The following is a 14,606-nucleotide window of genomic DNA, read 5'->3' on the forward strand; positions in this document are numbered from 1 at the left end:
CTGGTATCATTTACCATAAAAAGAAGAAACAAGCTGTGCTACATTCATGCAATAGAATATTATTCAGCACTAAAAGGAAATGTGCTATCAAGCCGTGAAAAGAAATAGAGGAACCATAAACGCCTATCTCTAAGTAAAAGAAGCCAGTCTGAAAAGGGCTACATACTGCATGATTCCAACTACATGGCATTCTTGAAAAGGCCAGACTACCTGCAGGAGTGCAGGGCTGGGAGCAGAGGGATGAATGGGTGGAGCCCAGGGGAATTTTAAGGTAGCAAAACTATTCTGTATGAGACTATAATGGTAGATAACTGTCATTGTGCATTTGTCAAAAGCCTTAGAATGTATAACACCAAGAGTGAACCACAATGCAAATTATGGACTTTGGGTAATAACGATGTATCAATGTTGGTTCATCAATGGTAAAAAAGGCAACACTGTAGTGCAGAATGCTGATGGTAGGGGAGGCTGGGAGGAGGAGTGGGAGTGAGTATAGTGGAACTCTCTACTTTCAGCTCAGAATTGCTTCCAACTTGAAATGTCTCTGAAAAATAAATTCTGTTAATAAAAACGAACACACGCACACGGATACAAACAAAACAAGATTAACAAATTCTAGCTAGAGATTGCTGTATGTCCAAAGGCATCAAGCTTGATGTCTTCTCTTTTTTATTTACAGAAGAGGTTGACAAGCTTTAGAAAAGTGTTGAACACATTATCTCTCCAATGAGATGTTCTCCTGGACATAATCATCAGACATGAGAGCAAAATAATAAAGAACAACATACTCAACTGAGGATCAGTGCTATTTAGCATCATGTCTGTCTGAAGTGTCTGTCCCATGACAGCTTTCAGAAACTCTAGTGTAGGGACAACCCTGAATGCAACCACCTTGCTGTCACATGTTGAGCAAGTGGTTCTGCTGCCCCTTCCTCAATGTGGTATTCTTCCTCAATGTGCATGGCTCACTCCTGGTCTCTAGGGACTCCAAGTCCAGGAACGTGTCTTTTTCTGCATAGTTCCTGCCAGCAAATAGTGTTGCTTAACGAAGATCTGTCAGGGACACAGTGGTGATGGAGATGGATAAAGACAAAAACGTTAGGAGTGAGGGACTCTTGCAGGAGAGGATGAAGGTCCAACAGACTCAGGCAACACAAGGCAGAAACTCAGCTGAACAGAGACACTAGATCTAAACGTGCGTTCCTAATGGTCAGTCACAAAGCAGCTGAGGGTTTACTGTGGTCAAAGCACACACAGCCTTAATGAGAGGACCTTATTTTTTAAGGTTGTAGTGAGAGAGGGTGGTAGAAAAGGCAGCAGTATGATGCAGGGGCGCCCATTCTAGGTCCTTGAGCCATACTGACAAAATGGAATAATATGCTCCCATTTCATGAACAGCTACTGTGTGCCTAGAACTTTAATCATGCCCACTCCTTATGATGAGTATTCAAGCTTGGTATTTTATTCCTGTTTTACAAACAAAGAAATCTAGGTACAGGGAGGTTTAATAAGTCATCTGAGAACACCCAGTTGAGAAGATCCTCAAATGCAATTAAAATCCATGCCTTTTCTGACATGAAATTCCACATTCTTTCCATCCTTTTGCAAGTGGATGAGAAAAGATCTGCTCCTGGTCAAGTGGTCTCAAGCCAAAATAATGTTCACTATGTTTATTTGAACAAGAATCATTGCTCTTTGTCATTACAGAATCTGAGAAGGAGGTCAGATGGGGTGAAAGGCATCTCAAGGGATCATCCATATCCCCCCTGCTGGGCACTTAATTTATACACATGCCCATATGTGCCATTGTACACACAGTGAATATGCCTTCCACCACAGGTGCAGCTGGGACCAAAGATAACACTATTAGTCTGGAATGAACATGTGCCAGGAGGGAGGGGAAAGGATCAACAAATATTGAATCTGTACTATATGCAGAGCCCTATGCCAGCCACATGGGTGGCTTCAAGAGACTGCTTCTGGAGAAACTGAGGTTGAGTCTCTTTAATCACATCCAAAGTAACATTTCTATGAAAAAGGAAATGAATTTGATCTGACTTCCTCACCACCTCTGAGCAGGTCCTAGAGACATTCTCATCAGAGCAGTAAGCTGGGTGCAAGGCTGGGGCTGGTGTGTCCCCTTCCTGGGCTTGGATCCCCGAGATAGAGCCTATATTTGCATATCCTCCCCCTTTTTTTTTCCTGATGGTTGCTTCTACCTAGACTTCAAATGATTACTTATTCAATTTTGCCTATTTGGGCATGAGACTGTCAGTTTTTACTTTTTACTTTTAGCATTTACAGGGGTATCAAATGTGTACTATATGAATACACACAGGGTGTATGGGACTCTGCCTTACATACGATACTTCTTGATGGGGGATGGCATATAGCTCGGCCCACACAGTATTCACTCACCAGCTCCTTTACATCCGGGCTCACTTCCAACTTGGCTTCCTTCCCAGCAAACAAGAAGCAGCTCGCTCATCCCCCACACTCCTTTGAGTATCCCCTCCCCCTCGAGCTCTCCTTCCCCCAACACACAGACCACAGCTGGGCTTCTCCAACACAGAAAAGAGAGCAGAGAGAGAGAGATTGATTCCCAGTATCTCTCCCAGGCTCTTTTGAAATCCATATTTCACTCCTGCTCTACTGGCTTTATTAAGTAATTCTCTGTCTGGGGGCCTTAGCTAGAAGCCACACCCAATAAATTAGCCAACCCACCACAAGCAGATGCAGGCTGGCAAGTGAAGAAGGATTACAAGGTGAACACTGTGTAGAGGATCTACAGACGGTTGAAGTAAGAATCACTCCACCCCTGCAAGATACCGGTGTCTCCCCTCCTCCAATCCCTAATTCTGTGAACATGAGACAGATTCACTCAAAGCTTTATTCATATGTCTGCATGTGCATGTATGTGTGTATGTGTGTGTAAATAATAGATGGCCAAATCTGGGAAATTGTTAGGGACCCAATGGTGAGGTTTGAACATCCTTATATCATCTCCCAATAAAGTACTGGAGCACTGATGAGAATCATAAGAAAATGGTCCTTGGAGATTCCAGTTTAAATAGGACCAGGACTGGCAGAAGTAAGAACTGAGAAAACCACAGTGGGAAAAAAAATCTCAGATGGGAAAATGACAATAGCTCATTCAGGACTTTGAGGGAGGGGTAGCAGTAAGTGGCCTTCCCCTTTCCCAGACATCCTAAGTCCTTGATGTTATCTGTTGCCTACCATATATGAAATGCTTGCTTGTGTATTGTATGTGCATGGTGTAAATTCATGATTACAGCAATCCTGTGCTTGCCACAAACTTAGGACTTCTATAAACACAGGACAGAAACTTCTCTTTGTGGTCTTTGCTGAAGACACATGTATACATGTCATGTGTTATATATGCTGAAACTAGATATACTGGGACTAGATGACTCTTGAATTAGAAAGAGATGCAGCTCCATCTCTTTCTGCTTAGATTAAAAATATCTCTCAGAGTCCCCACTGCTGTACAGTGGGTCAAGAATCTGATGGCAGTGGCTCAGATCACAGCTGCAGGTCAGATTTGATCCCTGCCCAGGAAACTTCCACATGCCACAGGTGTGGCCATTAAAAAATTAAATTTTAAAATTAAAAAAATAAAAATCTCTCTGGGTCCCCAGCAATCTCATTGTAATGAACCCTAAGTCTCAAGCTCAAGCAAGGATCTTAAAGTTTACTCATCCCAGTGGCCCACTTTAGCCCCTTTTCTAAGGCAGCCTATGCTATCTTAGGATCGCTTTGATAGAAAGTTCTTCCTCATATCAAGACTTAAGTTGGCTTCCTTGAAGAATCCATCACTGGCCAAGACACTGCCTTTTATAACCCTACAGAACAGGTCTGCTCCTTCTTGTGCACAGCACACTGTCAGCATTTGATGCCCATGACTATTTCTCTCCCCTGCAGTCTTTTCTCCCCAGTTCCTCTACCTGTGGAGCTGCCCACTAGATGAGCTCTAAAGGCTCATTCGTTCAACAAATACTTCTGGGGCATGAAGCAGGTGCCAGGCAATAGATCGATGAGCAAACACAAGTCACTGCTTCCTGGGATCTTACAGTCCATTTGCAGTGCCTCACTTAGACTCACGCAAGAGGATGTCTTGCTCTAGGAGGCTCCACCCTGGCCCTTCATCAGCTGCACACTTCCCATAGAGTGAGGAGTCTGCAGAGTCAGAGATCCACATGCCCCTTTCTAGAACATGTCTGATTCCTGGAACCCTGGAACTCCTGCTTATTCAGCCTTGAGCCTACTCCAAGAACCCATGGTTCTCTTCTCCATGCACAAGGGGAAGCTCTTTGAGGGTAATATAGTTAGAGCTTGGACAAGCCAGCTGGTGTGTCCACACATATGTGTCAAGGCTCATCATGGTGCAGGATGGAGCCAAAGGTGGAAAGAACATCAGATCCGAGTGGCCTGCTGACCAAGGCCCAGATACCCCCACTTGACTAGCACAGAATTCAGAAGACTCTAACAGTTTAAAATTCAAACCCGTCTTCCAGGTTGTTTTGAAGGTATATTTGTCAGGATAGAAGAATAAAATGCATTTTGTTTAACAGTTTGTTAGCTGGATTTGTTACTTCTAAATATTTTGGCCTATGATAGGTGAGCCTCCATCTACTCTGGTCCTAGATTCCATAAACGTTAGGGATTATTCTATTCTTTGCAGGGCCAGATACTAACTAATCGATCCCACAAAGAAATTTAAAATCAAAACATGGTGCTAAGAAAAATAATATACACCTTGAATCTCTCCTGAAATGCTCTACTTGGTCTCTAAACCCAGGGTTCTCCTTGCATCTTGGCATCTCCAGTTTCCCTCGAGCCCTGAAAAACACTTTTCTTACTTTCTGAGAACCTGAAACACTGACTAAAATATTTCACACTACTCTTGCCCCTTCTGAATGCAGAGCTCTAGGGAAATGAACTCCAGAAAGAATAAGGGAGGCAGACCTGCCTTTTTCCTGCTTTTCATTAGGTCCAGAACAGGTGCTCCATCACACCCACTCCCATGGTGGATTTCACCCTTGTACCCACTCCAGGTGTTCCACAGCTGACCAGCCTGGGAGGTGCTTTCATCTCTTTGTTATCTGTGTGGCTCACATTTCTTCTGCTTCCAGCTTTCTAAACTCAGCCTAAGTCTATTTCTTCTCATGTCGTCTTCAGCAGCAGCAGAGGAACCTTCCCTGACTAATTGGAGAAATGGTAGCAAATTCCTCCGCTTGTCTCTCTGAATAGGCACCCTTCACACTAACCGCTTTTAAGCATGCATCTCTGTCTTGTCCCCGTTATTACTGTAATTCACCTGCAACTCAGTGTCTGTGTGTTCTTGCTCTCTATCAGCCTCTGTGATGTCTGGGTTAGATAGTGAAACTCCCAGAGGGGGCAAGGCCACATCTGCTCTGTGTCTCCAGACCCTGCTCAGCAGAGCAGCAGGCATAGGTAGGCACTTAATAGAGACTTTTGATGATGGAAAGAGAAGAGCAGCACTCTGTCTAGAGCAATGTGAGTGGGCAAGAAGCAATCAACTACCACAGACAGACCACATCACAGCCATCCTTCTGCCAGCCTGGGAGCTGAGGCACACTTTTCCTTTAAAACAAGGTATGTGGGAAGAAGGCAACCTCTTGCCACTAAGATAACAACAAACACTGACAGCACCACTCTAACTGTGTTGACTGATCTGATGCTCAGAATAACATACTATCACTATCATCCCAGTTTTACAAATGAGAAACCTGAAGCAGAGAGAAGCTACCCAAATCATTCAAACCTCCAAATGGAGCCACGTGAATTCAGAGACCTTGGCTTACCCACCATCGCACACGGCTCCCTGAAGTGAACTAGTGCAGCTTCAACCAGAAATGGACGGGCTTGCTGACCAGGTTCTTGTCCCACACTGATGGATCCTGGACTGACCCCTGTCCCACCTGAATGACTGGCTGAGGGGAGGAGAGTGGTCCACCGTCCAGCATGGAACCAAGTTGGCCCTCAAACACTTGTCCACACCCCATCCCTCTCCCTCCTCCTATCCTCCCTCTGTTTCTCAAACATGCTAAGCCTTTGAACATACTGTCTCCTCGAACTGGAAAGCTCTTCCTCTAGACCTATGTGTGCATCTCTGTGTCATTCTCATCACTTAGGTGTCAGAGGGTACATTCTCAGGAAAGCTGTGTCCAATCACTCTGTGTAATGCAGCTCCCTGAGCCCTCCCTTATCTAACTCATTTTCCTGTTTTGCCTTCGCTATGGTACTCAATACAACTTATTTATTTACTAGTTTACTTGTCTATTTCTGCATCTTCACTAGAATGTTAGCTTCAGATGAGCAGAGATCTCATCTGATTTGTTCGCTCCTTGGATACTCAGGCTCTGGAACAATATCCAGGGTGCCGTAGTTGCCCAATAAATATTTGCTAAATAAATACATGCACATATGAATGAAGACTAAGTCCTGTATAGAGACATGCAGATGTGGAATTTGCTGGATCCTTTAGTTGTCTGCCCCTCACCATGTACGTTATAATCCATTGGCAGGAAGAGACCAGATTTTCAGTTTGGGCAGTGTTTTACACCTGGAGCAGGGGCAGTGCCTGGGGGAGCTGTTCAGTTCCTTTGTTTGGGCAGAGAAAAGACCAAGTCTTTCAGCTACTGAGACTGCAGAGTTTCTGCACCCCGTTCAATGCCACGTGTGGACAACTGCTGGACGGCTCCCTTCCTTAACAGAAAACAAAATACCGAAATCTCACTTTCTGTCTCTCTCTCTCCCTCTCTTCTCTACAGAGTTTTCCCTATCTCCTCCCCTTTGTCTCTCTTTTTCATTAAAATCCTTTGAAGAAAAACAAGCCAAAAGTGGGACAGTGTGTTCATATCTAACACAAGCTACTTTTATTCCTATTATACCACAATTCCATTAAAATTTCCTGGCTCCCATGCAAATAAAGCAAACCCTCAAAATGTAATTAATAATCATATGCAGGAAGTGCTTGATTTGATCCAGTCTTAATATCGACATGGCCCCCATTCCTCCCACATAATAATAGAGCCCATTCTTTTCTTGGTGTTAATTGTTTTATTCCATGCTTTATTTATGACATATCATAAAAATAATGAACAAGAAAGGAAAGCTAAGTTCCAACCAGACCCTGCATCATGTGGGGGTATTTCACAACATTCCTAATAATCCCTTTCTTTTTCTATTCAAACAAAATACTGTTTCTCCATGATCAAAATACATGCCATTGTGTTAGTCCATTTCAAGTCATTTTCAGGCTCATTATCTCTGAATCCTCTCAAAACACTTATAAGGAAATGAGGGGAAGAGAGAAAGGTTCCTCTAAATCACAGAAGTTGGAAAAGGAGCCCAGAGGTATAAATAAATTTGAAGAATCTCACACAGCAGGTGAATAGCATCAGAACAGGCTCCAAGTCCTGCTGTTTTCTAGAGACAAAGGTATTCTTGCCTGAAGTCATGCTCCCAGTGGCCCCTTTTACATGCAGACCTGAGCCAGGCCAGATGGGAGAAGTAAGAAATAGCTTTAGAAGTTAGAAAGCAAAATATCTCCCCCTGCTCCCGCCCCCGGCTTCTGATTCAGATAGATGCTGACCAGGAACATCCCAAAAGCAGGTACCACTCTTCTTCTCAGCCATGCTACTCTACCTTGTGTCTGTGCTGGAGGCCTGTGCTGGCATTAGAAGTAGAGAGAGGGGCTGAAAGAGGGGCAAGGGGCACTCAGCAGATACCCTGTACCTTCTCTCTTAATGGTAATCCTTGGCTCTGGGCAACACTCCAATTGGGCCTTAAGGCAATCCTAGTTATTGGAAGGGAAAACCCAGTTCCCAGCCTCTCAGAGACATTTATTCACACTGAGGTCAACATAACCTTCTCTCATAATACCCAGGCGGTAGCCCCAGCCATCAGCTGTCTCTGAAGTGTCCTTCCCATTCAGAGCAAGGATAAAATGAATAAGTGAATGAATAAGATAAAACATAAGTGAAGCCTGCTTCTCACAGAGAAAGCCCTCAACAAGAACCAGAGCCAGCATGGCATTCTACTGTCCCAGGAAAACCCACAAGTCTTCCCTCCACTGCTGGGAAACTAGTGAAGATGTGCCTGGTGTGACCACCTAAACTTGACTAGGGTGCAACTGAATATTCTTCCTCCAGCATACTAACTAGACCAGATTTTCAGGTGGATCTTTCCTGTCTGGGATTCTGTAGAAAGTGTTGCCACAATTCATGATTCCAAAAGAATGTGCATATGCTATCCAGCACTGCAGACACTAGATTGAAAGGGAAGCTGGAGGAGGTGGGGCTGCTGGAGTGTATCTATGAAACTCTAAATGAATGGAGTAGGGAGAACCCTTGACCTTGGGAAGACTCTGGTCCATGAGGTACTTGCCACCCTCTATCCTAGATGAGGAGAGTTTAAGGTACTTTCTAATTTCACATGCTTCAGCCCTGAGAAGAATAGTTATGACAAGATTCTCAACTTCCTTCTCCATATCCCTTAAACTCACTCTCTCCTTACCTACCTACCTGCTTTCAAGCTAGGAAAAATTGGAGTCTGCCAAGAAATGTCTTGGAAAATTGTATAATCTTCTTGAAATTACAATCCCTCTCCATTTCTTCTACAGTGACTAAAATGTACTGCCGAAGATGTCAATATAGTATGGGAGAGGGTAGTCTCAAAGGTAAGGAGCAGGCATAGGCTTGCAAAGGAGAAGATCTCCACGAACTTCCAGAGAGGGAAGAAGTTTGAATCTGGGACTGAAGATTGGCTGGGGAAAATGTCACTAACAATAAATCAGATACAAGGGTATCTTGGCAACAGGTATGGTACCACCAAGTTCCTTCATTTCATCCCTTCCAACTGGAATCTTTTACTCTGAGGATGCTTATGGAATTTTTGGATGGAATTGAACTTATGTCCATTGAGCACTGGAAGGAGAATGCAAAAATGGGGTACAAACAAGCCACCAAGCAGGCTCCACCATGCACCATATATGTCAGGCAAACTTAACCACAGGAAACGTCAGAGAAGAGACCTTAAAACTTAGAGTCATCACACTAGAGACAGCACAGCAGTTCCCCAGTGCAAGTAGGCAAGTAGCAATCTGCAAGACGTGGAGATACCAGAAGAAAGGGGAAAAGGGTCTCACCTGTTCTGGCCCCTGAAAGCAGATGCGGCAGAGCGGGGTCCTCATGCCACTGTCCAGGCTGCTACCCAGTGAGTAGCGATCCTCAGTCTTTCCCTTACAGAAGTCATCTGAGGAGGCACTGCTGAGCAGTGAGGCAGGTGGCTCTGTAGCTGGGCCACCCCAGTCATCTTCCACAGAAGGTGGCAAAGGTGGTGGAGGTGGCAGAGGAGGGGTCTCCCTGCCCATCCTTTCTCGAGGGCCCCTCCAGCCTGCCCACCCCCCGGCACCCAGAGCCGGAAGGGTGTTATTGTTGGCCGCCAAACCAGGGGGCTGGGGTTCTCCGTGCATGGGCAGGGGCGCTGGAGGTGGGCGCCGCAGGAGGAAAACCTTCAGGTCATTGAAGAGCATGCGGCAGCGGCACTTGAGGAGACCCTGGTGGCGCAACATCTGGGGAGCTGGGGCACACAATCCACAGTGGTACCAGGCACAGCAGCAGCAGCAGCACCACCACCAGAGCAGCCCACTCAGGGGTATCAGCATGTGCCCAGTGGAAGCAGAGAGCCCGGTAGGGGCAGGTGGAGTCTTTGCAGAGAAGGATAGGATGGTGGGGGTGGGGGGTCCACAGTGTATCTGTGTTATGGGGGGAGTCTTCGTTTTCACTGGCTCCACTTTATATCTCCTCCAAGTAGCAAATAAATTGCCCTCAGGACTGAGCACTGTGATTCACTGATTCTGAATTCTGTGTGGAAAGCCCAACAACGAAAGGATTTTCTTGACTATCCCCCAAATCTACCCCAATCTTAAGATTTGTTCAGGGTATTTCTTTTTTGGGTTTGACCTGGGGGCACAGATAGGGGCAGGGAGATAGAAAAAATATTGAGGATGTGCTGTTAGGGAATTGGGATCAAGGTCTAACTGCTTAAAAGTTCCACAAGAGATGCTTATTGGGTTTCTCTCAAATTCCTAGGCAATGGGAAAAATCTTCCTTTTATATAAAAAGGTGGGGAAGGTTATAAATAAAATTTGGAGTGGACTGAGCTGGGCTTAGGGCAAAGTAGCTCAGTGAAGAATTGAGGGCTGTCTGTGCTAAAGAGAAAAGATAGTTTTCCTTAGTTTTCCTCAGGTAGGAGGAGGTTAGTTTTTTTTTTTGGTGGGGGAGGAGCTGGGGGGGAGGGGGGGGAGAGAGGAGGATGGGAGAAGTTTTAATTCTCCAGGGCAGAAGACGGGGGCAATTAACCCCCAGGAGCACCAGAGTTGCTTTTAAGAGAGCAGTGGGTGAGGGGAAGGGTTTCAGGTGAAATTGGGCAAGAGGTTTGTGCTTTGCCTCTGCAGCCAAACGGCTGCACAGAAGAGGGAAAAGCCAATTAGGAGAACAGAGGTGGGAAAATCAGGAACTAAGGACAGGGGAAAGGGAAAAACAGAAAAGATCGTTTAACCCTTGCAGAGCCACCTCCTTCCTGAGCATTAAAATTCTGGCTAGAGGAAGGGTGTGTGTTTGCTGGGTGGGAGGCAGTGGAGCAGAGAGAAGGGGTAGAGAAAAGGGGCGTGTGGGAGGGGACTAGAGGAAGAAGTAGTTACATGATATCAGCCCCCAGTCCACCCCTGCAGCTGTCTGTAAAGCCTCGGCCCCCTTCCCTTGGCTCCATCAAATGTCCCTTTGGGCGAGGGGAAAGGGCCGGGAGAAAGGCAGGTCCGGGTGGGTGAGTGGCCTCGTCTTTTCCCCTTGTTCCTCTTCTGGGCCGCTGTCGCCCTCCTCCTCTTGCTCTGGGTCTGCCAGTGGGCACCGATGCTGCTGTGGTGACGGTGGCGACTGCTTGTCGGCGTCCGGGTGTCTCCGGGGCGGGGGCTGCTCCGGCTCGTCCTCTGGCTGCTGCTCGCCCTCCGGCGCAATGGAGACTCCCGACCTCATGATCCTCCTCCTCCTCCTCCTCCTTCCCGGGGGGCTGGCCTTGAGCCCCCGCGCCCGGGCAGCGCTGCCATGCAACCAGAGGCTAGGCAAGCGTAGGGGTGGGGGCGGCTGAGGAGTGAGGAGTGGGGGGTAACAAAAAATGAAACAATACTAGTGGAATAAGAATAATTCTGTTCTCAAATAACAAGGAAAGAGTGCTTCTGGAGGGGAAGAGGCGGAGGAGGGCTGCTGCCAGGTCTTCAGGGCAGCTTTGCCCCCGCTACCCCCACCAAGGGCGGCCTCGGTCGGTTCTCTGCCCCCCCCGCCCCGCCCCTCCCTCCTCTCTGCTGCCTCTGGCTGGCTGGGCTCGCTGTTGCTACCTCTCCTCGTAGATGAAACGAGGTAGGGCTTGTTTGAGATGCCAGTTGAGGGTGGGAGCGGGAAACGAAGCAGCGTGGCCGAGGTGGGAGGCAGCCAGGACTTGGCTCCGGCTTGGTCCTTGAGACTCCCCAAAACCGTGTATAAGTATATCTCTTATAAAAGGCGAGAGGAAGCAAATCAGATTCCAGGCTGCTGCCAGGTGTTGTCTTCCACCGTTGCTCAGCACCCGCCGCCGCGACTGCTGCCCCCCTGGCTCAGTTCCCAAAGGGGTGGTGCTGGAAGGGAGGTGGCGGGCTGTGAGTTGACCGTCCGAGGTCTGGAAACAAGGTTCTTGGAGCGGAGAAGGCTCTCAGCTATCTCTGCCGCCGCCTCCGCCGCCGCCGCCGCAGCTGCATTCAGCACCCCGGGCGAGTGGACAGCTCCCACCCAGACCCTGCGCGTCACGCAAGTGGGGGCCTGACGCAGACGCCGGGGAGGGTTTGAGGAGGGGAAGCGGACGACAGGGAGAGAGAGGAGGAGGGAAAAACTGTTCAAGGGAAAGGGATGGGGAGGGACCAAGGGAAAGGGAAGGAAGGAGGAGGAGGGATTTAGGAAGAAAGGGAGGAGGGAGTGAAGTGGCAGAAGAGAGAGATAGGCAAGTGGGGTGGAGGGGAGCGATTCAGGTACTAAATTTCCCCCAGCTGGATAGTATCAGGATGGATAGTACTGCTGTAGAATTTCTTCCCACTGTGCACTGGCATTGCCCCCCTCGATGCACATATACAGAGACCTCTGCATCTCAACCAGAGTCCATCTCCTGCTCATAGAAATATTTTAAGCAGATATCAATCTGCAAGCTTTAGAAGAGATACATTTGTGTGTTTGATTCTTTCTCTTTTGCTGGGACTTTATGAACACTAAGCCCCTTGTGCCCAGAAACTCATGAGGAAAGAAACATTTCTAACAGGGAGAGGGTTGCTAGCACCACTTTTTCCAGTGTCTCCTAGAATTTAAGTTCCAAAGCTCAGGATGACTTTTGAGATCATTTAAATCCTTTGTGCCTAGGTCAGTGATGACATAGAGGAGATTGTCAATACATATTTGTTGAATGGATTACGACCACCATCTCCAAGGTCATCATTGCTCCAAGTCATAGGCCTCTTTCAGTTATAATCATAAGAGTCCACAGCAATATTACAGGCCCATATTAACCAATATCTCCAGCCTCCCCTCTATTTGAAGATTTCACTGAGCCACTGACAAGAGGTAATTTGAAACGGATGTTAATTTTCTCTATAATTTCTACTTCTGACCCATGTCATCCCACTCCCTTGTTCCCAATCAGTTGCTAGTAAATAGAAAACTGACCCTAAATGTGAAGAAAAAGAAAATTTAAAGTGGTCTGTACAAAACTAGTACTTGCAGCTGTAGAGTTTGGTCACTTAAAACTCAGGATTGCTTTCTTGAATTTCCTCATAACTACTACCCCCCAACACACAAACACACACACACCTACACCTCTAAGGTCATAGACTTGGATGAGATATCCCAATGAGTCATATCCACTCCTTTAAAAATGTTGGAGCCATAGACAGAGAAGCATGCAAAAATCTCTGCTCTGAAATATCATTGGCATGAAGTTCAGCCCTATGAATCATAAGAAAACTACCCCTTTGCTGCCATCTCCTTCGATGATTCATTCCTACAAGCTCTAAGGGGCAAGGACTTAAGTGTGGGTCTTGGTTGTCCATGGTAGCTGCTTGTTTGAATCATGTCTCAGTAGCCATGGTGGATGCTGATACCTGACCCAAGGTGAGAGGTTGGAAGAAGATGGTTATGCTGTTAATAACTACAAAGTGATACACATTTCGTTAATATCATCATGACCATTGTGCTGCAAAAGAGATTTTCTTTGCTTAAAAAAGCCCATCTGTTCTCAAAGAAAATTCTCACATTACCCATGCTTGCTTCTGACATTGTACAGCTTACACTCTCTAATAATGACCTCATTATATATTCATTTCCCTTTTCAAGACTCAGAGATCCTTGAAGGAAAGGACAACCAGTATTTATATTTGAATCATCAGCACATAACACAACACCGAAAGTCTGGTAGGTGATCAAGATAGTGAATACTCAGAGTTCCCTCGTGGAGCAGGAGGTTAAGGATCCGGTGTTGTCACTGAAGAGCCCAGGTCACTGCTGTGGTGCCCATTCAATCCCTGACCTGGGAACTTCCACATGCTGCAGGTATGCCCCCCTCTCAAAAAAAAAAAAAAAAGAAGAAAGAAAGAAAGAAAGAAAGAAAGAAAGAAAGAAAGAAAGAAAGGAAGGAAGGAAGGAAGAAATAAAGAAAGAAAGAGAAGAAAAAGAAAATGAACATTGGGGAGTTCCTGATGTGGCTCAGCTGTAGTGAACCCATGAGGATGTGTGTTTGATCCCTGACCTCACTCACTGGGTTAAGGATCCAGTGTTGCCATGAGCCCATGGTGTAAGTTGCAGATGCCGCTCAGTTCTGGTGTTGCTGTGGCTGTGGCATAGGCTGGTAGCTGCAGCCTGGGATCTTCCATATGCTACAGGTACAACCCTAAAAAGACAAAAAAAAAAAAAAAAAGAAGATTGAATGAGTGAATGTCCTTCTTGTTTCAATAAAGCTACCTTATTTCCCCTCTTCATCCTTGATGCACATAAGTAAATGCTCTCATACATGACTGAATATTTGCTTTACCTAAAATTCAGTTTCAGGGTTTTATGCCAATAAAATAATAGATCCAAGTGTGTCATATAAGTAAATTGGGACAGGAGAACGAAAAGCCATATGAAGCTAATATTCAGAGCCATTGAAAGGGGTGATATCCATAAGAAGACTGTCTTTTACAATGCTTCCTCTAAGAGAAAAAAAAAAGATTTTTAGAAACAGAAACCTGCTAAGGATGGGGAGCAACAACAAGACTGTCTTCAAAAAAACTGGAAAGCTTGAAAGTTCGGTTTTGAATATAATGTAAATCTTGAAATGTGCCTCACTTATTTAAAGTCTCCTTATACTAATGATGAAACAGTGGCTGTGAGCCCCCAAGAGTAAAAGCCATAAATCAATGGGTCTCCAGTTAAGCATTCAAAATATGTTTACTAAACCCCAATCATAGGCAAAGCATTGTGTTAGAGGATGTGAGGAGCACAAAAAGG

General features: G+C 46.0%; 1 protein-coding gene across 1 annotated transcript in view; it reads right to left on the reverse strand.

Moving 5' to 3' along the window:
• Positions 1 to 9,712, reverse strand: part of MARCHF4 (membrane associated ring-CH-type finger 4) — a 104,298-nt gene extending 94,586 nt beyond the window's left edge. The window contains exon 1 of the mRNA XM_047770253.1: positions 9,194 to 9,712. Within this exon, the coding sequence (XP_047626209.1) occupies positions 9,194 to 9,712 (519 nt within the window). The remainder of the gene's footprint in view (positions 1 to 9,193) is intronic.
• Between the last annotated feature and the right edge of the window lie 4,894 nt (positions 9,713 to 14,606).

The sequence above is a fragment of the Phacochoerus africanus genome, chromosome 3, assembly GCF_016906955.1.
Source record: "Phacochoerus africanus isolate WHEZ1 chromosome 3, ROS_Pafr_v1, whole genome shotgun sequence".
NCBI lineage: Eukaryota > Metazoa > Chordata > Mammalia > Artiodactyla > Suidae > Phacochoerus > Phacochoerus africanus.